Genomic DNA, 25,437 nt, shown 5'->3' on the forward strand with positions numbered 1-25,437 from the left:
GTTTGGGTCAAGTGAGAGTTCTTTGCTTATTACTCTTGGTGATCGCCATCACCTAGACGGTTCGGTAGTGATTGGAGGCACGAAGACCGCCCGAAGTTCTTGTGGGTGGCTCGTGTCAAGCTTGTGAGCGGTTTTGGGCGATTCACCCCGACGGAGTGTTGAAGAATCAGCCCGTAGAGAGCACTTGGTCCTTGCGCGGACCAAGGGGGAGCAAGACCCTTGCGTGGGTGCTCCAACAAGGACTAGTGGAGAGTGGCGACTCTCCGATACCTCGGCAAACATCGCCGAGCACTTACTTCCACTACTCCTTTACATTCTAGCATTTACTTTGTGTTTTTATATTCTTAGAATTGCCATGCTAGAATAGAATTGGAACTAGGTTGCAAAACTTTTATCCGGTAGCTCTCTAGTCACACTAGGCATATGGGGTTGAATTGGAGCTTATAGGTTGCTTAAATTTTTAGAGAAGCCCAATTCACCCCCCCTCTTGGGCATCTTGATCCTTTCAAGCTCACTGGATCATATCACGCAGGCCTCTCAAAAAATCTCTCATAGGATTAGCACTTGGGAGAGATGGGAGCGGAGAGCTCGAGTTCTCTGTTCTCTGGAAAGAAAAAAGTGAAGCATTCTATTCTGTGTTGCCAAGCGAGAGAGAGGAAAGGGAGCGCTCGGTCTAAATTACTTGGCCAGCCAGCTCTACAACGGGCAATAACAGTGTCGTTTGCCACAATGGGCAGCAGCACAGGCACTGAGTGGCCCTCTGCATTCTCTCAGCATTGGGCCCCATCAAATAAATGAGCGAGTGACAAAGAGCTACAACCTCCAGTAGTCCACGCGTATGCACGCCTGCCACTGTCCATTCTGAATGGGATGAGCTACACCTCAAAATAATTATGTATCTTCTTGTACTTGAGTGGACCCCATGCTATAAATAGAAAAGGTCAATGGCTGCCTCTTTTTCCTAAAGCATGTTCACATATGCATGCAAGCATGTAAACACCTTTCTCTTTCTCTCTATCATTTATTGTGGCAAGAGCTCCACAACATGCAATGCATGCAATGAAGGGTCGGGATGGCGGACTAGAGGGGGGTGAATAGTCTTGCGCCGGCTAACCGAAACAAATGCAGAATTTAAACTATCGGTCTATCCAAGACTACACCCCTCTATCTAAGTTCTCTAGCACCTTGTAAAAGATCCTAAACAAGAAAACAAGGTGCTTCCTTAGCAAGAGCTCACCTAACCAATTCTAGGAGCAAGGTCACACAAACCTATGCCACTAGTACTTTGCAAACCGGGAAGCTCCTATACAACTAGTAAGCAAAAGCACAAAGCTCCTAAGCTCACTAGCAATGCTCAATAACAAGGCAACTAATGCCAAATTAGAGAGCACAACTTACTTAGCTACACAAACTAAGCAATGTGACTAACAAGGTTACACAAACCAAATTAGTCACGCAAGGGTACTACTTCTAGCTACACAAGCAAGAAGGTAACTATCAAGCAACACAAGCAAGACTAGTTACAAGAGCAACTACACAAGCATAAGTATATAGAATGTAAATACAAGCTTGTGTAAGGCGAATGCAAACCACCAAGAAGAGTAGACAATGTTGACATAGTGATTTTTACTGAGGTTCACTTGGTTGCCACCAAGCTACGTCCTCGTTGTGGCGATTCACCCACTTGATGGATCATGAGCTAATTGGCAATCCAAAACCAAACCCTCAGCGGGTGCCGTACATCCATTCTCAATATGGGGATCCTCCAAGCCACAAGCAATCCACTAGAGTTGCTCTTCACGATCCCTGTGGGGTGAGCACCGTACCCCTCACAAATCCTCCTCCGAAGCACCGCAAAATCTTCTTACGTGCTTCAAACGGAGTCACAATACCGTCTAGGTGATGTCAATCACCAAGAGTAATAAGAAATCCCCAATCACAAAGATTTCCTAGTGCCACCAAATGCAAATCCCAAATGCACAAACTAGGCTCTCACTCCCTCACTCAAAATTGCACCAAGCATGAGAGGGAGAGGAAGGGGAAGTGGTGGATCTTCAACCTCTCATCCACACCCACAAAGGGCTCTCAATCTCTCTAAGAAATCTTAGCTCAAATCCATGGGAGAGAAAGAGGAGAGGAGGAACCCTAACTTCCTTGCGCTCCAAATGGGTAGAGAGAAGAGTAGGAAGAAGAGAATGGCTCCCTCATCTGCTCAGCTCACGCTACCAAAGGTATTTATAGTGTAGCACCGGAAGTTCCGGTGCCTGGGATCGGAACTTCCGGTCCGACCAGAACTGACCGTTGGAGCCTCGGTCCAAGCAGATCTGACCATTGTGGACAAGCAGATCTGACCGTTGTGAGAGACTCGGACCCATCGGAAATTCCACCGGAAGTGAATCCTGACACGCGAGGCCATGCGCAGAGGCTCTTATACGGACTTCCGGTTATGGACCAGAACTTCTAGTCATGGAACAGAACTTCCGGTTAGACACCGGAAGTGTTTTCTCAAACGTGAGCGCACCTCTCACAGCCCAACCAAAACTTCCTGTCAGGCTGACCGGAACTTCCGATCAAGCACCGGAAGTACCACCGGAAGTTTCGGTCCTGCATTCTCAGCACCAACTCAAACCTCGTTAGGTTGCTAACTTTTATTTCCGAACTCCGAATTCGATGATCTTGGACATTTTGGAAAGCTTACTCAGAGGGCTATACAATCCATATGGATACTTGATCCAAGTCTCAATCCAAGAGCCATCCTAATGTCTAGAGAACACCGAAACATCTCTCTCTCTTCACCAAGTTGATCAAAATCAACTCCAACACCTTCTCCTTTGCAAATGTGCCAACACCACCAAGTGTACACCACCATGTGCATGTGTGTTAGTATTTCACAAACATTTTTATAGGCTTTCTCATGCAACTCACCACGTCACTAACGCTAGATATATGCAAATGAGACTCACACTTAGTGGCACTAGATAACCATTGCAATTAAAGATTTCCCCTCTTTATAGTATGGTTATCTATCCTAAATCCGGTCAAGCACTTCTCTACTCAACTTAGACCGGTGAAATGAAATGCCCTATAGGTTATACCTTTGCCTTGCGCATTCTATTTCAACTCCTTCGATGTTGATGCAACACATGCACCAACCAATCTCAAATGATATGATCCACTTCATATCATCATGTGACCATATTGGATCATCGATCTTGACCTCACTTGCTCTTCACCGTTGTCTCGGTCCATCAGCGCTAAGTCTTGCTCAAGCTTCACCGTCACACGTGGTCCCTCGCTTCAAAGCCTTCGACTTGCCCTTCACTCTTGCAACCGGTCCATCAAGCCAAGCCTCATCTTGATCTTCTCCATCTTGGTCACATGACTCCATGTCATGTCTCATATGCAATGAGCTCCTTCCTCATCATATATTCACCTGTGGACTAATCTCCTGTGTATCTCACATAAATATTATTAGTCCACCTAAGTTGTCACTCAATTACCAAAACCAAACAGGGCAAGCATGGTCCCTGTCTGCCTTTTCCTTCTTATGCACGGACAGGCAGCAAGCAACAGTTGTAAGTTCTTTGAACTGATTCCAACTAGCTGTAACTGCTTTCAACTTCTTCGTATGCTTGCTGTTGGACTGCACACTAGATTTAACTGGTTGTGACTGCTTCCAGTTTTCTGCAATCACATTTATTTGCTTGCTATTGAGCTGTGCACTGATTTTAACTAGTTCCAACTGGTCGTAACTACTTCTAGCTTCTTGCAAAAGCCTTCACTTACTTGTTGTTAAACTGTGCACTAGTTTTTAGCTGGTTCCGACTGCTTCCAACTTGTTCCAGCTACTTACAAAAACTTTCAGCTTGTTTCAGCAGCTTGTAGTTCCTTTACGTCTGGACAGCAGTTCACCTTCTGTGAATTTTCAGCATCTTTTGAAGTAGCTAACTTCACCAAAATATTCCAAAATAAATTGAACATTTAAATTAGCTTTTCACAAATATTTGTATAGGCTTTCTCATGCAGCTCACCACGTCACTAAGTGCTAGGTAATACAAATGAGATTCATACTTAGTGGCACTAGATAACCATTGCAATTAAAGATTTCCCCTCTTTATAGTACAGTTATCCAACCTAAATTCACTCACACCCTCTAGGTGTCTTGAGTGGCAAAACAAAATGGCCCTATTAAAAATACCTTTGCTTTCAGTCTGTTTTGTTTTTCTCTTTCTTCTTTTCCAAGTTGGAGCACTTGATTATCATCTTTTGGTCGCCTCCATCACCATGACCAACATCTAGCTTCATCCCTTGGTTGTACCAACCTATCTTTGTATTTCACTCATGACAAAGGTTAGTACATATAGGTTTCATCAATTATCCAAAACCAAACTAGGGCTTTCAACAGGGGAGGGGGTGTCAATCTCCTCTAATCCTCTTTGTCATTCTCCAAGCAGCACACATCTTGATGAGGGTCTTACACATGGGGCTCCTAGGCAACCTGTTGCTATGTGATCTAGTGTGTCATCAAATGTTGCTTCTCCAAGATCTTCCAATATTTGGTGTGGATCCAGTGCCTAGATGGTACTATAGCAACAAGGACCTAGAACTCATCCTCAATCCAGAATTCACAAGGACAAGGTATAGACAGACAGTACCATTCGTTATAGTTTTCTAGCAAAAACTAGTGAACCACAAAATGTGGATGAAGTTATGCATGATAAAGATTAGAAAGAAGTTATGGATCTTGAATATAATGCTCTAGTAAAAATAAAAAATGGCACCTAGTTCCACCATAGAAAGAAAAAAATGCGATAGGATGTAAATGGGTATACAAGATTAAGAGGAAGTCTAATGGCAGTCTTGAGAGATATTGAAGACTTGATGTGATTGTTGGATCATGTTGATGAGAGTGATCTACATCTTGATGTTTGAGCTTCATCTGGTTGCACTTCGCCAATATTGATAGCTTCTTGATTGTTTCACATGGAGAGATCTTCATTAGCTACAATACTTGCATTGACTTAAACCTTTTAAGAGTCATTAGATTCATCAAAGTTTACGCCTGTTGCAACTTCAACAAATTTTATGGTTGTGTTAAAGACATGATTGGCATGTTTGATAGTAGCATAACCCATAAGGAAACCAACATCAACCTTTAGTGCAAACCTTGAGCATTTGGAAAGTAAAAACACTTGCATCTGAAAACTCTAAAGTAATGCACCTTAGGCTTCTTACCCATTATGTGCTTGTAGGCAGCCTTGCCATAAACCTTGTAAAGATAAAGTTAGTTGATTACATGGCATGCCATGTTAACTGCTTCTGCGCAAAAAGTGTCTAGAGTATTGTATACATTCAACGTTATTCTTGCAGCTCCAATATGCGCTTGGTTCTTCCTATCCATAACACCATTTTATTGTAGAGTGTATGGAACCAAAGCATATTTGGCCTCAGGTGCCCTCTCCACTAGGAGATAAGCCCGGCCAGGAAAGGATGGGCCAAGCCTACTAAGGAGAAGGCCCTAACTGAATAAAGTACATCAACTACATGGAAGACAAAGCATCAACTAGATACTCCCTCCGCCCTATAATACAGTGCATTCTAGCATTCAAAATTTGTCCTCAAATATAATGCATTCTAGCGGACAAAAATAAATTTTGCATTAAATACTTTTTATTTATTAACCAATCACCATCAACCACGTTGAAGATAGTGCCTAATCAGAAAATAAATGAGGGTACATGTGTTTTTTATGTTCTTTCTTAATTTGTTTTAGAATTCCTAGGGATGTACTGTATTACAAGATAGAGGCAGTATGCTTAGAACCCTAGTAAATCATGTTGATCCATTCAAATCCGACTAGATCTCTTTGTAGCAAACTATAGGAAAATGTAGATTTAGGTCATTCAACATTCCATCCTAGCCTCAGGTTGTATAAGGTGAGGCAAGGGCGACCTATTCAATGAACCTTAGCAACATGTAGCTTAGAACCCTCGACAAATCATCAGCGCCCTATAAACCCGAGCTTACGACACAAGAGAAGCATTCTCCACTAGATGTAGGGAACCCTATACCTAAACCAGTATACATTATTTATGTCTTGTGTGTTATCCTTCTGATTCTCTGCACACAAAATGTTAATTTACTAGTCGGACAGAAAATCCTATAATAACTGCCTTCATCGTCGCCACATGCCAATTTTAGGCTCCTCTTTGTTTAGTCAATATGTCTTAGATGTGTTGGCACCGTCCAACCTACCTCCCCCATCGTTCGGTGGGCGGCGACTACAACCACTGTCAATCCGATTAGGTGACCTCTTTGTTCTAAGTCAGAGAAGCATGGAACTTCGTCCAAAAAATCCAACCCTAATATCGACGAGCTCCTTCGTTTCTAACGATGGTGGCGGCGGATGAGGTCTCCGTCTTTTTTGTTCTCTTTTTATGTCCATCCTCCATATAGCTTAATTATTCACGTGAGATTAAGGATTCACTTAGGGTTTTTTACCCAAGCTTACAACGCAAGAGAAGCATTCACTACCTTTCGCCGGCCGGACACCTTTTAAGTTTTAACCGTGGACCAAACAAAGGCTTGGGACAGGAGAGTACCACATATATAACTACACATAGTAGAGAAGTTGAGCGGGCATGTACGTGATATATACGATCGTCGTGTACCATCGTAGGTACTGCTCCGCGATGCAGGAGACCACCCAGATATACATATGTTTTTCAACACGCATTGCCTGGCTGACCACGTGTCCCTACAGTGCACCCCCTGTAGCCGCCCTAGCTATGGCCTTGTTTAGTTCACACCGAAATCCAAAAAGTTTTCAAGAGTCCCCGTCACATCGAATCTTGTAGCACTTGCATGAGACATTAAATATAGATATAAATAAAAACTAATTACACAGTTTAGGTGTAAATCACGAGACGAATCTTTTGATTCTAGTTAGTCTATAATTAAATAATATTTGTCACAAACAAACGAAAGTGCTACGGTGTCGAAATCTGAAATTTTTTCGGAACTAAACAAGGCCTATCTATCTGCATCGATCGACCCCAATAATGCCTTCATCATTCCCTTCCTAACTCCTCTACATACCGCGCACACCAACGCCACGCAGCTACCTCTAGGTCTCTCTCCTAGCCCAAAGCTTCTGCAGTGACGCAACAGTAGCTGGTCGTCAGCGACGCCATTGCTCTGAATGCTGTGTCTGTGTGGCTCACCCTCTCTCCCTGCGAAGTCACTGCGTGCCATAAACAAACAAACCAACACACACACACACACACACACACACACACACACACGATATGTCCTAGCAAACACAACACCTAAAAGCTTCACTCTCACATCTTTCTGCTTCCTGTCCACACACACACACACAGGCCCCTTTCACCATCTCTAGCTTTTTCATCGATCTGTTTTTTTCGACCTTGGCTTTCCTTCCCCTTTTAAAGCTTTGATGCACACACCACACCGGCCACTCGAAATGGACACACTCCACCTGTTGATGTGAAGATCTGTTTCATTTCCAGTCTAGTCGATCTCACATGTGAGAGGAACCGATCCAGCAACTGAAGAATTGAAGAAGATGATGATGAAGAAGCAGTAGCAGTGGCAGTAGCGCTAGAACTAGCTAGATCTCCTCCCTTGCTAGCTAGAAGCTTGTACAAACAGTGCACCACACAGATGTTGCCTTACCCTAACCCTCACCATTTCGGCGTCTCCCAAGAACCCCCACACCCAAACCCTACCAGCTTCCCCATGCTTCCGCCGGGCGCGCATCTGGATCAGCAGCACTACGTGGACCATCACTTCTTCCCCGGCCACGGCCACTTCAACTCCGAGACACTGGAGGCGGTGCTGAGGCCGACGCGCGCTGCTCCAGAGTGCGAGGCCGCAGTGGCGGCGGCGGCGCAGCAGGGTGGAAGACGAAACGGTGTGCCCGCCGGCGGCGGCCAGGGCCAGGGCCACGCCCGGGCGCGGAAGCGGCCGTTCCGGACGGACAGGCACAGCAAGATCCGGACGGCGCAGGGCGTGCGCGACCGCCGGATGCGGTTGTCCCTCGACGTCGCGCGCGACTTCTTCGCGCTGCAGGACCGGCTCGGCTTCGATAAGGCCAGCAAGACGGTGGACTGGCTGCTCACCCAGTCCAAGCCGGCCATCGAACGCCTCGCCGCCACCGATCTCTCCCAGCGAAGCGTCGGCGGCGGCAGCGACGACGCAGCTTTGTCACCCCCGACGTCAGGGGCGGCGGCTGATGGACCAGGTAAGAGGGGAGGAGTTGCCGAGAAGTTGAGCTCTAGAAGTGGTGGATCGGCGTCCATGGAGATGGAGCACACCTGCGACCTGGACCGCCTCGTGTCCGCGGCACCGGTGCTTCGGGAGTACTACTACGGCCTCAGCGAGATGATGAGCAACGACAATGGAGGGGACGGCGACGACGATGGTGAGTACGAGGAAGACGGTGATTTCCTGGACGGTATGCAATATTAGTATGTAGAAGCAGCTTGCATGGTTTCTCTACGTAGTAGAGTACACTAGTAGCTAGCTCTTTCTTTATCTGGCAAGCACTTCTTCACTATCGTTAGTTCCTAGTACTTCCTAGTATTCATGTGAACTCCTTTAAGTTAATGCTACTGGCAAATGCTGTGACAGATGTTACTCTTGTGCTCCGCTTTTGATTTTCAATTTGAGCATTCTTTTGGGGTTTTATGCACTAGCTAGGAAAGAATGTTGCTTGTTTGACTGGATGACTTCATGAGTAGTGTCTATATGTAGACACTCTACCTTGTTTAGTTCGCAAAATTTTTCAAGATTTCCATCACATCGAATCTTGCGGCACATGCATGGAGCATTAAATATACATGAAAATAAAAACTATTTGCACAGTTCATCTGTAAACCGCGAGATGAATCTTTTGAGCCTAGTTACTCTATAATTGGACAATGTTTGTCAAATAAAAACGAAAGTGCTACAGTGTCGTTTTTCACAAGTTTTTGCGAACTGAACAAGGCACAATCATTTAGGGTCTTATAGATGTATTATTTCTTCAAAACTTTGATGTTGAAGAACCGGTCAAACACGTGGATATTATTAGGGAAATTTTGAAAACAAAAGGTTTCTTAACATAGATTGTGTTTTCCCTTTTTGCGTGTTAAAAACATTTCCTAATTTTAATCTCATATATATCCTTCTTGTATTGGTGAGAACATTGAAGTGGCTCATCTCATGTATCTTTCCTGTACGTTGCGATAGTTTGTAGGGTGCATTTGTTGATTTGGATGTTGGGTTCAAAGAACATGTTAAACAAGGCTATAAGAATTCAGAAATAAAAACACATGATAATTCAAAAGATAATAAAAATAGGTCGTTACAATCTTTTTAGTAATTCTAAGTTCATAAAGTTGTTAAAATTCTTCTGTTTCTGATCTTGTTGGGTTTTAATTTCGTTGGTTCACATGGCAATTCTTAGGTCAAAAGGCAATGAGGAGTACATCAAACTTCAAGGCACCAAAGAATGTCATGTATGCTTATAAGCACCATCCTAAATAAAATTAAAAACCCAATGGCAACAAAATTGCAGCCAGTAAATTACTTCTCCAATTTAGAATCAAGATTCCATAATAAATAGATAAAAGTTTCACCGAAGGTTCAGGTTATTGGTGGAGTAATTTGGTTTTGTTTTGCAGCCAGCAAATTACTTCTCCAATTTAGAATCAAGATTCCGTAATTAGATCAAACTTTCACCAAAGGTTCAGGTTATTGGTGGAGTAATTTAGGCACTATACCTGTTCAAAATACTAGCTGTTATTGAAATGTGAAATAACAAAAAATTCTAAAATTTATTTTGTTAGTCATTTCATCTTTACTTTGGAGCAACATCTTTGTTTGAAGTTGTTTTGAGGTTGAAACTTCATGAAATATAGCTGGTGTTTAGTTAGCAAAATGATGGCTTTTATATCATCAGAAACTATACTTTTTCGTAAAAGACTCTTAATTCATAATAGATGTAACTAAATTTTTATATTATCAAAGTTGCATGACATGGTAACATGTAACCTTTCCAAAATTACCCATACAAATTAGTGGCATGAGAAACTAGTTGAATAGCAAAAGGGAAGTTAATTAGTTTCACATCGACTACCAGATGACTAATTCTCAGAATACATATATTTGTACTTATATATAAATATTATGCGTTGAAAGATGCAAAAAGCCAAAAAAAATCCATTTTTTTAAAAATGTGCCTATAACATTACAGTAGGTTGTTTTTTTACCATCTGTCGCATGTTATACTAGTTTATTAATAGGTTTAATAAATTATAAATATATTAAATAAGAAGCAGGTTCAGTTACATTTTGGAGATAGTCTTGATGACAAAAACAATACTACTCTTTATACATCATTGTAAAAAAACAACAGTGAATATTCATCATATGGGTTTAGGGGGTAATGCAATTGATGACAATTAATGTAGAGCATCTCTAGCAGATGCATGTATTATACATACAATATGTGAAATTAGCCAAGTAATAATGATAATCTATCAGTCCTAGGGAAAAATTAACCTCTACTAGGCTAATGTCCATCAGATTCTGTTAGTAATAAGTCCAATGCACTTAAACATAAAATTAAGGGTTCAAAGAATTACCCTGTAGTTGATTTCTGATCTACTTTTTTTTTCAATTATCAGACAGAATGATTGTGATTTTAATCTTTTTAGATATAAATTGATTCTAAGTTTTCCCTAAATATTTTTTCACTTTTATATAAATATGCAAAGTATCAAAGTCACACAAATGAACCATTCATATGTCTGCATGACCAACCTCTCGGTTAACTGTACAATATACATCGGACAAAAAAATTTATTGCCCAAGGTCTAAGTTGTTCTGAATTCTAGAAAAAAGGCCTTAGATTCTGTACATTGTTTCATTCACAATCGATCATGCAAGTAGCTGGATAAAAGAACATACACTAATAGTTAAAAGGCCCACCTGTAAAGACGATGTGTGTGCCTTTTAATTAGGATTCTACGGCATGCATGAATGATTTTCACTTGGTATTTGATCTTGCCTTTGTTATGTTTTCGTATGCCAGTTGTAAATAAAGTATCAACTACACTACAATGCTGCATATTGTTGAAGCAATGAAGCCACATATGATTTTATTTCTGTAAAAAGGAGTGCAGCATGCATGCAGTGTTTTGTTCTACTTTTCTAATTCAAGTAGTGTAACAGAGATGATGCATGCATGTAGCACTTTTATGAACTTTTGCATAAATTTTCATTTATTTACAACGTATATGGCTGGTCTCAGTTTGGGTGCATCAACATAGCTATAGCGTGAGTGGTGAATGGTACTACTAGCTAGAGAGCAATGCATCATCGATCGTCTGATATTCACCACATAAGAATCTGTATGCATCATCGATCGTCTGATTGACCACATAAGAATCTGTCACTACTACTAGCTACCTAGCTATAGGTACTTGTAATATAATGGTTGTGGCATCGAGAGGATCACCTTATGACTGTATTAGTTTACATGAATTTGGTGGCTCACGCGGGCAGCACGTTGTATAGCACACCGAATTGATGCACGCACGTCACACAGCGGCCAGCAGCCAACAGTAGTGACACTCCCAGCACCAGCTATAGATATATCATATATCCTAGGCGTGGTGCACGTATATATGTAGCCGCAGTTTTACTACGGCCTTGTTTAGATGTCAAAACTTTTTGGATTTCACTACTGTAGCACTTTCATTTGTTTGTGGTAAATATTGTCCAATCATAGATTAACTAGGGTCAAAAAATTCGTCTCACAATTTATAGGTAAACTGTATAATTAATTTTTATTTTTGTTTATATTTAATACTTAGTGGAGTTCTCCTAGTAATAAAATACTACCACTAGTCAAAACACTAGGAAATCCTCACTAGGAGGTATTTACTAGGGAAAGTTTATACTAAATTTTGAATGCTAAAACACTAGGAGAATTCTACGCTACTAGGAGAAATTGAAAAATCTGGTTGTGATGCATGTGACACAAAATTCGATGTGATAGAAAATTTTGAAAACTTTTTGTTTTTGTTTGAACTAAACAAGGCCTACGACGTACGGACGGCAACAAGCTAAGATATTTTGTATGTGGGTACTAGCATAGGGTCTTGTTCAGTTGATGAAAAATTTTATATTTAGCTGTTGTAGCACTTTCGTTTATATTTGACAATTATTATTCAATTATAGACTATTTAGATTTAAAAATTTTGTCTCGCAAATTACAGATAAATTATATAATTAGTTATTTTTTATCTATATTTAATATTTCATGCGTATATCTAAAGATTTAATGTGACCAGAAATTTTGAAAAAAATTGGGATTTTAGTGTGAACTAAACAAGGCCTAGGTGTGCAGCAGGTAGCCCAACTGGTCTACCGTATATAGATATAGGTAGAGAGGCTAGCTAGCTACATGATCTTGATTTGATGGGTTTGCGGCCAAAGTACTGTTGCAGTGCGCTCTTCCCCGTACGTATACCACACGCGCACGCACATACTGCACATATACAGAATATACAGATACAGTTGGTCTGGGTATATCCATCGCGATCTCAGCTCGACAGGGAAGATTAAACTGTCGTCGTTGCATTGTTTGCACATCATCACGCGACTGGGGAAAGCATCAGCAGCTAGCAGTTTGCTTGGTTCGTGGCGAGAGGGGGCCAGCCGGGGCAGTCGCAGTGCTAGGCAGCTGTGGGCGCGCGTGTGATGGAGCCGCGTGATGCGCAGTTCCGGCGTGGTGGATCGCCCGCCTTTGGGTAAAGGGGGGGAAAAGCCTGGTCTCCAGCCGACGCGCGCGATGCTGCTAGTGCTAGTGCTAGCTAGTGCTAGGCGCGGCTGCCCTTGGACTGCACGGCTGAGGGGGAAGAAGAAGATGTGCTCGTGCTCGTGCTCGTGCTCGTGGTCGGCGCGCGGCCGGCCTGCTAGCTAGTACGGAGTACTAGTTATATAACAGCTGCGGGATGATGGAGCAACGACCGGTAGCATAGCTAGCTAACTAGGGCACCCTGACGATCGAACATGGCGACGTGCGTAGGCTCGGCCCCGTGTCTTCAGCAGCTAGATAGCTACCCTCTGCTCTCTTCTCCTGCACGTATGTAGCTTGTGTCCGATCTACCAGCAGCTAACGATCGCGCGCGGTCAAAGTGTCTTGACCCCGACAAGCAAGACATAAGCTGACAGCATGCATTTTTCGAACAAGTGCCACACTTACTGTGTGTCTTAGGCCTTGTTTAATTCCAAAAAAAAAATCAAGACGGCGCATGTATGGAGTATTAAATATAAACGAAAACAAAAACTAACTATACAGTTTACCTGTAATTTATGAGACGAATTTTTGAGCCTAGTTAGTCCATGATTAGATAATATTTGTCAAATACAAATGAAAGTGCTACAGTACTCAAAAAATCTAAAAATTTTGTCAATTGAACAAGGCCTTACATCGGGCAAAATTGTGTAACATTTCTTATATATTCTTCTTAGGGTGTCTCCAATAGGAGACCCATTGCAGAACTCAAACTTAAAATAGGTCTGTAACACAATACTTATAGTCTCCAATAGAGTACATGTACGGAAGATCCATTTTGGGTATCAGGAGAGGCATAACCAAATTTGGGTATCCTCCTCGAGACTTATTTGTAGAAAGTGATGTCTTTTAGGTATTGTTGTTGGAGAAGACTAAAAATAGGTATTGAACCTTCTGCCTGTAGCGCTACCAAAGGACGAATGAGTCTTGTATTTTGGGCTACCTATTGTTAAAGATAGTCTTAGTATGGAAAAAGGAAAAAGTCCTTTCACCACTCTTACTTTTTTATTTGATGTCATGAAATCCTCAGGAAAGTTATGCTTGGCAATATGATTAAAGCAAAAAGGTGAAAGTGTAACTCTTGAATACTTTCATGAATATTTTTAAAAACTATAAAACATCTCTTATAAGTAATGAAGGTATTTGCATATTTAATTTAGGCACAATAGCTATTTTGGTCCCTCAACTATTACTCAAGGCTTAATTTCATCTGTAAGCTTTTAAAATGGCCATTTAGGTCCTTAAATTTTACTTTTATGCTCAATTTCATCCTACAACTATGAAGATGATTGTTTCAATTCTTTAATTTTGTATTTTAGGCTCAGTTTCATCCATAAACTATCAAAGTGCATTTAACCTTTTATTTTCAACTCAATTTTCTCTATTCAAAAATAAAACATTATAATTTAAGCATAACTTCATCCATAAATTATCAAAATTATAGATATGCTATTATTTCAATATATCCATGTATTCTTGAAAAATAAATAATGTTCGATGCAACTATAATTGCTCCCACAAATATCAATTTAGTTGGATATATATATATATATATATATATATATATATATATATATATATATATATATGGTACTCGTTATAAGGTAACACTAAAAATAACAGCTTGGAATTATCAATGGCCATGAAAGAGTTTTTGAATAAATATTATTTTTCTATCTTAAAATCGCTGGTGGTGTTGGAGCCAATCATGTGCAATAGTGCAGTGTTCCACGTACAATGTAGACAAAATTGAATTTAAAATAAAAGTTTAAAGAACAAAATACACTTTGATAGTTTTTAAATAAAATTGAGCTCAAAATGCAAAGTTTAAGAACTAAAACGACCATCTTCATAGTTCTAGGATAAAATTGAGCCTATATATATAGGAAAATTCCTTTGTACACGTACGTGTAGTTACTCTTATCTTCAATAAACTACATTATGTATGTATTCATACTTGTTTATCAGTTTGAGTATGTTTATATACTCATATTAAGATACTATAGATCTTACCGCGCGAAAATTTTTCAAAAAAAATTATATTTTAAATAGATTACTAAAATATCACTACTATATTATATAAAATAAGTATAACCATATACTCTATGTATGTATGCATACTTAACATACATATGACTCTAGATGGTCTAGTATGATCATATACTTTGTCTATATATATTTCGTCCGGTCATATACAACTTAATATCTAGAGATACATAGATGAGAGTAACTACACGCGCGTGTAAAAGAAACGCGTCATATATATATATATATATATAGCGCTATTCTACACCTTAGGTATAGAATATTATTCTACATCGTAAGCCAAAACTGAGCAGAAAAAATACTGAGTAGTACTGAACCGCGTTCAGTATCATATAATACTACACTCAGGACCATAAAATACTGAACAATACTGAAACGCGGATACTAAACGATACTGAATTTTGCTCAATATAACAGTTCGATGTAGAATAGTATTCTACACCTAGGGTGTAGAATAGTAATATATATATATAATTCTTTTTTCTTCCGGTAGTAGTTACTCCTGTGTGTATATCTCTAGATTTAGGACATATATGGCCCGATGAAGTGTATTTAGACGAAAGTATATGATCATACTAAACCATCTAAGGTAATATATATGTTAAGTACGCATATATACATAGAGTATGTGGTTATACTTATTATATATACTACATGAGTGGCATTTTAGTAATATTTTAAAAATATGAATTTCTTTGAAAATTTTTCGCATGGTAAGATCTAGAGTATCTTAATATAACTATTCATATCTAGAGTATCTATATATATTCTACACCAAACTATTGTATTATACAAAATTCAGTCAGTACTTATATTTCAGTATTTTTCAATATTTCAGGATCCTAGGTGTAGTCAGTCAGCAACTGCATCAGTAGTGGGAAGAAGCAGGAGGAGCAGCAGTAGGTGGATCTAGACGGATGGTGCCATCTTGTCCCCTACCTCTGCTATGCTAGCGACAGACGTGGCTGCCTGTGCCGCTATATATATGCGGCTATGCACACCAGGAACTGTGCTTGATGCCGTGATGGCCAGAGGGGGATAGAATGTAAAAAATCTCAACTCTAAAGACAAAAATATATACTAGGATTTTTTTGGCTTCAGCTATATGGTATGGGTCAAATGACACAATCATTGCGTGCTAAAAAAGGTAATGAATTGTTTATTGGTATGGGTCAAATGACACAATCATTGTGTTTTAAAAATATATATAGGATTAATAACTAATTAAAATATATGATGTGATCATTAAATCTCTGAGCTATAAATTGTTTATTGGTCGTAAGGCGTACTTCCCGTTGCATCGCACGGACATATTTTCCTAGTCCTTATAATTTGTGGACTTAGAGTCCATAACATATCACTCTATCCAAAGCTTTCATGTCATGTAAGAGTAAGAGTAAATTTTACTGGAGTCCTTGAACATGTCCTAAGTTCTTATTCCAACTCCGGTACTTTCAAATTGCACACTCAACTTGTCTTGAGTTCTCATGCAAGTCTCATTATTATGGATGAAAACGGATCGGATAGAGATGTATCTCACTGATATTATATTTATTTTTATATTTCTTTTCGAATTCAGATTCGAATACGGATAGTGTCAACCATGAAAGATAGGATACGATTGGATATCGATATTATAAATATGTGATTTGAGTATTCGGATATGGATACGTTATCGGATGTTGAATATCTAGACTCGGATATGGACAGATCTGAACTCCTTCCTCTAAACAGGTTCGGTCTCGAATATGGTCGGAAAATATCCATACCATTTTTATCTCTACTCATTACTTTTAAATTACACACATGGTTTCCTAAACTTCCACAATCATCTCCATAGATGTGCTCTAGTTTCTCATTCCATCTCAAAGAGTACTTGTAAATTGCTCACTTAGCTTCATGAACTTGTATTATATATTGTACCATCTCGGCAAAGTACTTGTAAATTGCTCACTTAGCTTCATGAACTTGTATTATATATTGTACCATCTCGGCCCGTCCCCTCCCCCGTGTCACATCACGTGCCTGCCTCACCCTCATGACCGTGCCACGCTGCACCATGATTGCCCCACGCCAGCAAGCCCACCCTAACTGCCATATATATTGTGCGAATTTAACTTTCTTGAAGATGAGTGGCCGCTCGAGCCCCCGCCGCCGTGGTCCTCTCCACCGCCATTTCTTTTTAAAATTAAGACACACACATACTATACAAGATTCAAACTCTTCAATTTTTCCCATAATTAATTAAGCAATCTACGACAACTTTATATGGAGGGAAGAGGAAGAAAAGAGCTAGCTCTCTAAACTTTGTTGGCCCAATCTTCATCTTCTCTTATCATCTCTTTGCATTACTTTGGACTCCCACCTTACCTTTCGGTCTTTGGTCAGCCTATAAAAGCTAGGCCATTGAAAAATCAACAAATTTATTTACGTCATCAAGGAAATTAAATGGAAAAAAACTTAACAACCCTTATCGTATCTTTAGCATTCTCTACCAAATTAATAAACTGGCGTCCTAAAACATACTCCTAACTCCTAAGTAGCCTAATTTAGAACACCGAAATTTCATAGAAATCAGTTTAGTTTTAGTGAAAAAAATTCAAAAACTCCGCGTCTCAAAGCGTCCGTTAGCGTTTTGCCGGCACCCGCAGCTGAGCTGACTGACGTCCTAGACTCCTAGTAGACTGGAAAAGTCCCTGCAGTACGTGCCGTGCCGACGGACTGGACGGGCCCTGCAGCTGCCGCACCGCAGACGCGCACGTCTTCGCGTGTTCGTGCGTGGTGACTGGGCGAGCTGTACGCCGGTCCATCGGACGTGTGCGGCCGCCACAAAAATGGACTGAGGCCCACTTTTTAACAGGCCCAATAACCTATCCTACATTCCTACCTCCCTCACGCTGGCCACGGCTTTGCCGCAAGCCCGCGATGGCGGATGCCCACGGTGGTTCTTCTGGTGTTGATGGGCTTGTGCCGTGGCGCGCGCAGCAAGGCCTCTCTCGCTCAATGGGCCGGACAGCTTGATCTCGCGTAACCTGAGCCTTGCTTACTTCCAAAAAAATTAATTTTTTTATCACATTAAATCTTACATGCAAAAATTATTAGATATACACAAAAAAAAATAATTAATTGCACAGTTTATCTATAATTTGCGAAATAATTTTTTTAAACTTCATTAATTTATAATTGAACAACATTTATCAAATATAAACAAAAATATTACAATATTTATTTTATATAAAAAACAATTGTACCTAAACAAGGCCCTGGCCGCGACCGCCGACCGTCCGTCACCTTTTCCTTGTGGCGGCAGAGCGAGCAAAAACATTCTCCGGCGACGTACGGGCCCCCACCAGATCCCGCGCCGGTGCAAAGCGGGATGCCCTGACGTGAAACCATCTTGACTTGCACGCACGCACGTAGTACTCCTATAGGGAGGAGGAAATCCACTCCACCGGCCTCTGCTGATTCGCCCGTGTCCCCGTGCTATCGTGCGACGATTACCTGTCGTCGTTGAACGGCGGCGCACTAACCAGTCGCTTCCTTCAAGCTCGACTGCAACTACCACTCATGTAATACGATAAAGAAAAAATATTCCTTGACCCGGCTTGCGTGACGTGACACTTTTTAACCACTTTTTGTTTTTGACCGTCTACACATGCGCATGGGTACATGCATGTTCATACATGCAAGATGCAACGCAAAAAAAAACTGTTGCAGCACCTCCACCAGTATCGCCCACACCCCCACGCCCACAGTAGAGTAGAGCTGTGCTGCGAGCGAGGCCGGTCATAGGGGTACGGACTAGCTAGGGAGGCCAGTACAGTGCGCTGATGGTCCTCCACACGCATCACGCGCCGCCGTGTCGCTGAAACCGCCTGACGGCCTGAGAGCTCGCCCAGCCTTGCCTATCTCTGTCTGTCCGCAGCGGCAACTAGGCTAGGGGGGGGCTTCTGATTTTGTCCGCATGCTGTTCTCTCGCAGCACATGGCTCATGGATGCAACTGGAAGGTCGACCAAGAACATCAGGAGCTGATGATTAGAGATTTTGAAGCATTAAAAAAAACACCCAAGAAGTACTACTTTGAAACAAACGGATCGGTCGATGAACATCTTTTATCACAATTAGGCCTTGTTTAGTTCTCCATAAAAACCAAAAAAAATTTTAAGATTCTCTATCAAATCGAATTGGCACATGCATGAAGTATTAAATATAGACGAAAACAAAAACTAATTACACAGTTTGCCTGTAAATTGCGAGACGAATCTTTTGATCTTAGTTAGTCTATGATTAGATAATATTTACCACAAACAAACAAAAGTGCTACGGTAGTGAAATCCAAATATTTTTTATATCTAAACAAGGCCTTCATATATAGACTTGGTTGTGGCGCACATGCCAAGCGAATAAGTTTTTTTTTCTTTTCACTTCTCGTGAATATATCATGTATGCATGCCGATCATGGACACTTAGATGCCATGGCTCATGTACGATAAAAGTTTAGGAGGGCTTAAGTTGAGTTTATTTTCACCTCTAGTCTCTCCTCCTCAAAGTAGACATGCAAAAAAAAATCTTATAGAATTCTTGAGGGGCTGCATGAATTTGGTTAACCTTAGAATGGTTAATGGTTCACTGCTACCAAAACTGAAAATCTCTTACTTCTAGGTTTGGAATGGAGTATATTAGATTACATATGCCTTGTTTAGTTCCGAAATTTTTTTGGTTTTCGGGACTGTAGCACTTTTGTTTTTATTTGTCAAACATTATCCAATCATGAAGTAACTAGACTTAAAAAATTCATCTCATGATTTACAGGTAACTGTGCAATTAGTTTTTATTTTTATCTATATTTAGTGCTCCATGCATTAGCCGCAAGATTCGATGTGACGGGGACTCTTGAAAAGTTTTTTATTTTTGGGTGAACTAAACAAGGCTATAGTACATAATAGTGTCTAAGGTTCTTGTCTAGTTCAAGGGTAATTAATTTTGATGCAGATGTCATGTCTTTGATGTGGGACCGTGCATGTTGATCCGGAGTTTCTACTAAATATCTTATGGCCATTTTCATGCATATTTTTATGTCTACAAAATACTTCCCCCACTCCAAGTTATACATATATCGTTTTAGCTTTGCCATAAGTCAAATTTGTCTAACATTGACGAAGTTTCATGTATCTTTCTTTATGTCTATAGTATGCTCTCTCCATTCTAAAGTATAAGTTGTTCTAGTTTTGTCCTAAGTTAAATTTGTCTAACATTGACCAAGTTATATATTGTACCTAATGAATCTAGTTTGGTGTTATAGATATATGTGTATTTTTCTATAAATTTGGTCAAAGCTAACAAATTTGACTCGTACATCAAAGCTAAAATGATTTACATTTTGGAACACTTCACTCTAGAAGTGAAGGGCTTTGCATTGGGAACATTTTCTTTATTTTTATAATTTTGTTGGCTGTCATCCAAATTCTTTCTTTGAGTAGTATATGAATTTAGGGTGCAATTTACCTTCTCAAATATGCATAGTACCTTATAAATAATATAGTATACTACATCCATCCCAAATTGTAAGAGATTCCAAAAATCTTGGAGAGTTAAACTATAAGTTTGACCAAATTTATATGATAAAATAATGATAATTATAATATCAGCTAAGTATCGTTAGATTCTTCCTTAATTATATTTTTTATAATATATTCATTTATGTTATATACTTAGTATTTCTCTCTATAATTTTGGTCAAACTTGAAAATGATTTAACTCTCTAAGATTCTTGAAATGACTTATAATTTGGATTAGATGGAGTAGAAAACAAACTTCACCGGATTAAAAAAAGAGCTAGGGAACTAAATAACACTTTATTTCGCAAAAAGAAAGAAGAACGCTTCAAATTGACGAGCATAAATGACGAAGGGACGTGCATAAATGACGAAGGTACGGAATGCATGCCCCAGATATTGTACACCCGCGCATCACCCTTTTTCCCAATTCCTAGACTTAAGCATGACAACATGAACATACAAAGGGATACATAAAACGCTCCCCCCTGAATGGCTGTCACGCACATCGTGCATGCAGACTTGCACTGATGCACCACACCATGGATTATACCCAAAGAAACCATAGGCGCCAAAGGCTTGAAACGATGGCTAAACTTATACTGCTAGTAGCTATGCTAAACAAACTTGCATATATGCGTTCATGCATCCATGCAATGCAAAGCATAAACGCAGTTCTTGCTGGTCGTTGCTGGAACGCCGTGTGTACATGTGCTACACTGAACACTGCTCCTGCGCGCCGTAGTTCATGCGCTGCCTCTTGATGCTCCCGCCGCCACCACCAGACGACGACGTGTCGCTGCTCGCCGTCCTGCGGTCCATGACGCCGCGCAGGGCCTCCTGGACCGACGCGATGCACTCGTGCCTCCTGTGCGAGGCAGTGCGCTCGCCGTCGACGTGCACGGGGGCGTTAGCCGGCCGATGCCCATCCTCCTCCTCCTCGTCGTCGTCGTCGCCGTCGCCGTCGCCGGCCTGGTCCGCTCCCCTGCTGCCGGCAGTGATGAGGAGCAAGCTCCGGACGCGGCCGCCGAGCGTGGTGATCTCCGCCCGGCGCGCGCGCATCCCGAGAGCGGCGAGCGCCCGCACGATGTCCGGGATGAGGTCCGGGCGATCCTCGCAGCAGAGCGACGCGCGCACCACGAGCCGCCCGGCGCCGTCGGCCCCCGCGTCCACGGACAGCTCGTCGGCCTCCGTCGGCAGAAGCTGCTGATGCGCCCGCCCACCTGCACCTCCGTCGTCGCCCCCGACGGCGGCGGTGGCCATCATCATCGCCGAGGTCTGGCGCTTCAGCTCCTTCACGTGGTCGAGCACCTCGGCCAGCAGCGACGCTTTGTCCGTCTGCATACACGCGTGTCAATTAATACACAGGCACATACAATCACACGAGTGGATCGATTTTAACAGTCTGCATGAACACATTACTATATCTCAGGGAGCATGATGATGATTAGTCTCGCTTAGACCTTCGAATAGGGTGGCGCACTCACACTAGTGAAATGATCGAGTGTGAGCGTGGAGGAAAAGGGCCCGAAAGAATTGCTGAACTCTCGCTCGCGGTGCAGCTTTTCTGTCTGCATTCACAAATGGCCTTTCGAGCTTTTACACTAGACGCGTGTAGGAGTCGTACTGCCGCATATATATATACTATAGTGCCTGCTCTGACATGATATGGGTAACGCATTCATGTCATGTCGCACAGGGTTTTGAAGCCGGTTTCCCCTGTATAGACCGAGCAGGAACAGCGGCTTCTGTGTATGAAAGATTTGTGCTGCCTCCTCGCTCTGTCTTCGTATCAGGTGTTTAATTTGGCAACATATATCACATACGCCGTGCGTGCTGCGCCCTGCCTACTTAACAAGAAGCCTCCATTGTCACTAATCCCCACCACTTGTTAATACCAGCACATCGTTTAATTATTACTTTATATCTACTATATGCGACATCTACAATCTAATATTGTAGTTGTTATAAAAAATATATAGTACTATACTTGTAGTAGTATCACTATATACTTCTAGTTTTATCCTTTCCCTTGAATGCAATACTACTTTTTTTTACTAGCACTAATGCATGATGTTAGGTAGGGGGAAACCTCAAGCCTGTAGCGAAGTAGATCCTGGAAGCAGCTTCATCATGTAATGATGCGAACTACAACTTTTCTCTCAAAGCTATATCTAAGCTCTACATCCAAGTCAAATTGATTCAAACTAACCTTTATTTGCCTTTCTAACACAAGACCTAATCAGTCAAAATATACTCCTATATAGCTATCCTTGTAGTTTTCATTATGCGGGGCTTAACTAGCTAGCACACCATGATTCTTGTCTCGCTTAGGCTAGGCTCATCTATCCGTGACTGTTCCATTATATATGGACCTTCCAACTTCTTAGCCAAGTTGATCCATTGATGATTGCACCATTGAGAACGACGGCGATCGACGAACAAGATGCCGGTATCAAAATCACCAAATGGTGACGGGTTAGTTTGATGTGATTATAGCAAGTTTAGATCATCGCAGAGAGATATATGCATGTGTATAATATAGATATATAGAGTGATCGATTCTAAGTGCGACACGAATCAATCCGATGATCACCTTGGTGGTGTTGGGGAGAAGGCTTCTGAGCCTGGCGAGGTGGCCGTTGATCCGCTGCCGGCGGCGGCGCTCGGCCTCGCTGTGGCTGCGCGAGGCCGCCAGCGCCTTGGCGTCCATCATCTCCCGTGCCGTCATCCGCCCCAGCTCCGCCTGAAGGCTTCCAAGCAGCCCCGACACGACCGCCTTCCCGCTCCCCTCCGCCGCGCGCTGCTGCTGCTGCTGCGGCGGCGGCACCGCGTCGAAACCGAAGCCGAACACCCCGCCATGCCCGAGCCCGAGCCCGCCGACGCCGTCGCCGCAGGCGTAAGCCCCCATGGCGGCGCCGAGGCCCGTCGCCACAGCCGCCGGCTCGGAGAACGGCGCCGCGCCGAGCCACGGGAGCAGCTGATGATGCGTGGCCTCCTGGCTCCCGTGCTCGACGATGCCTCCCTCCCACATCTTCCGGGTGTTGAAGTGTTCTTGGCTCCGAGGTTGGTGGTGGTGGTGGTGGACTGGCGAAGCAGGCCGGCGAAGGTGGCTTCCGGCTGCTCTCGCTCTCTCGGTCAAATGGGCGTCGCCTTTTAAGCCCGGTGCTCGTGGCCACCCCTGCACGGCGACGGCTTTGTGGGGGTGCCTTTTTATCGAGCCCTTTTGGCGGCCGCGCCACGGTAGTGGCCGAGACGGCGGGCCAGCCAGCCATCCGAGGGCTCGTGTACGGCACTACTAGTACACTAGTCAGGGGGCGGCCTGCTGTCTTTCTAAAGATCTTTTTTTTTCACAAGCAGATGTTTCATGGTACTATAGTGGTAGGAGTATTTTTTTTTGAAAGGTTTTAGGCCCTGTTTAGTTCCTCACCCAAAAAATTTTCATCCATCCCATCGAATCTTTAGACACATGCATGGAACATTAAATGTAGATAAAAAAATAAACTAATTACACAGTTTAGTTGAGAATCGCGAGACGAATCTTTTAAGCCTAGTTACTCCATGATTAGCCTTAAGTGCTACAGTAACCTACATATGCTAATGACATATTACTTATGCTTAATAAATTTGTCTTGCAGTTTCCTGACGAGCTATGTAATTTGTTTTTTTATTAGTTTCTAAAAACCCCTCCCGACATCCGTCCGACACATCCGATGTGACACCAAAAAAATTTTCGTTCCTAATCTAAACAGGCCCTTAGTGGTAGGAGAGTATATGCTTTGCATAGAACAGGGACGTGACTAGGCATGTAGGACAAGAGTCACTTGGCATTGATCGTTGTGTATAACATAGTATAGGACTAGCTCAATAGTACATATATTGGAGCTTTTTGAAACACATGAACCTATAGGAATTTCATATAAACCGTTTACTTTTATTTACAAAAAGGTCAAAATAGAAAAAAAAAATCCTGTATTTCAAATGGCGCCTCAGTGTTATTGGAAATTTATTTCTTCAGAAAAAATATTTTGAAGTTTCTTTTTATGCTCTGCTTGGAATAATCTTTTTATTCTGGCAATTCAATATGAATGTTGGCAACAACACCTGTCACTAATTGAAACAAAGTAAAACTGTATTTTCTCCATTTGCATTGTGAGTGTCTACGTTGTACTGTATAATTCTAAAAATTTATAAAATGTTTTGGCTTTTAAATATATATATTTTATATTTAGATACATGTTATATCTAGATATACAGTAAAAATAGTGCATTTAGATAAGCCAAAACTTCTTAGTTATAGTTTCAAAATGGAGGAAGTACAATTTTCAGACAGTACAGTATTCACTTATAATATCCCTTGCTAAAACAGAAAGGATGGAAGAGCACGAGACAGATGTTGGTAGCTCGTCGACTGGAAAATACTCCAGTGCGAATCCACATAACGTGCAGTCAAAAACATTAAAGTGCCCGTTTACACATACTATAGTGAGTATCCTATAGCTCACATGCCTGAAATTAACACCAATTTCAGGCGACGCGCGATCGTGGCTAAAGTTAGGGGATGGGTGTTACCAGAGGAGGGGCTTCATGTCTACGGCTTAGAAACTGGTCAAGGATGACAAGAATGTGAACTATAGGCGGCTGAAGAATACTCCATTATTTTTATTAAAACAAATGTAGATCCCTAAATTAGAAAATTGGGTAGTAAATCTAGAGGACTGAACCTTGGCAGATTTATTTATTATTAACTTCAAAAGGCAAAAAATATCGCTCGCAATTATTTTCTTGTGTATCACGCAAAGCGTCTACTCAAACTCTAAAAGTGTCTGTACCACTTGACATTTTTTTTTTGGAACAGAATGCCATTTGCACATATCGTAGGGGAAAAAAATTGTGTCCTTTTGACGTTACAGTATCCTACGAAAGCCGGTTCTGTTTTTGAGGAGGTGAATTTTTTTTTGGAT

General features: G+C 41.6%; 2 protein-coding genes across 2 annotated transcripts; one reads left to right on the forward strand and one right to left on the reverse strand.

Annotated features, from left to right (window-relative positions):
- Positions 7,323-8,647, forward strand: LOC8055812 (transcription factor PCF5). Its single transcript, XM_002460157.2, has one exon. The coding sequence runs from the start codon at positions 7,687-7,689 to the stop codon at positions 8,491-8,493; it is 807 nt and encodes a 268-aa protein (XP_002460202.1). The 5' UTR covers positions 7,323-7,686; the 3' UTR covers positions 8,494-8,647.
- On the reverse strand, positions 21,002-23,658 carry LOC8055813 (transcription factor bHLH30). The gene is made up of 2 exons (XM_002462320.2): positions 23,070-23,658; positions 21,002-21,811 (listed from the first exon to the last, which is right to left on the reverse strand). Exons 1-2 carry the CDS (start codon positions 23,505-23,507, stop codon positions 21,188-21,190), a joined length of 1,062 nt encoding a protein of 353 aa, XP_002462365.1. The 5' UTR covers positions 23,508-23,658; the 3' UTR covers positions 21,002-21,187.

Source organism: Sorghum bicolor, chromosome 2 (assembly GCF_000003195.3).
Source record: "Sorghum bicolor cultivar BTx623 chromosome 2, Sorghum_bicolor_NCBIv3, whole genome shotgun sequence".
Taxonomy (NCBI): Eukaryota; Viridiplantae; Streptophyta; class Magnoliopsida; order Poales; family Poaceae; genus Sorghum; species Sorghum bicolor.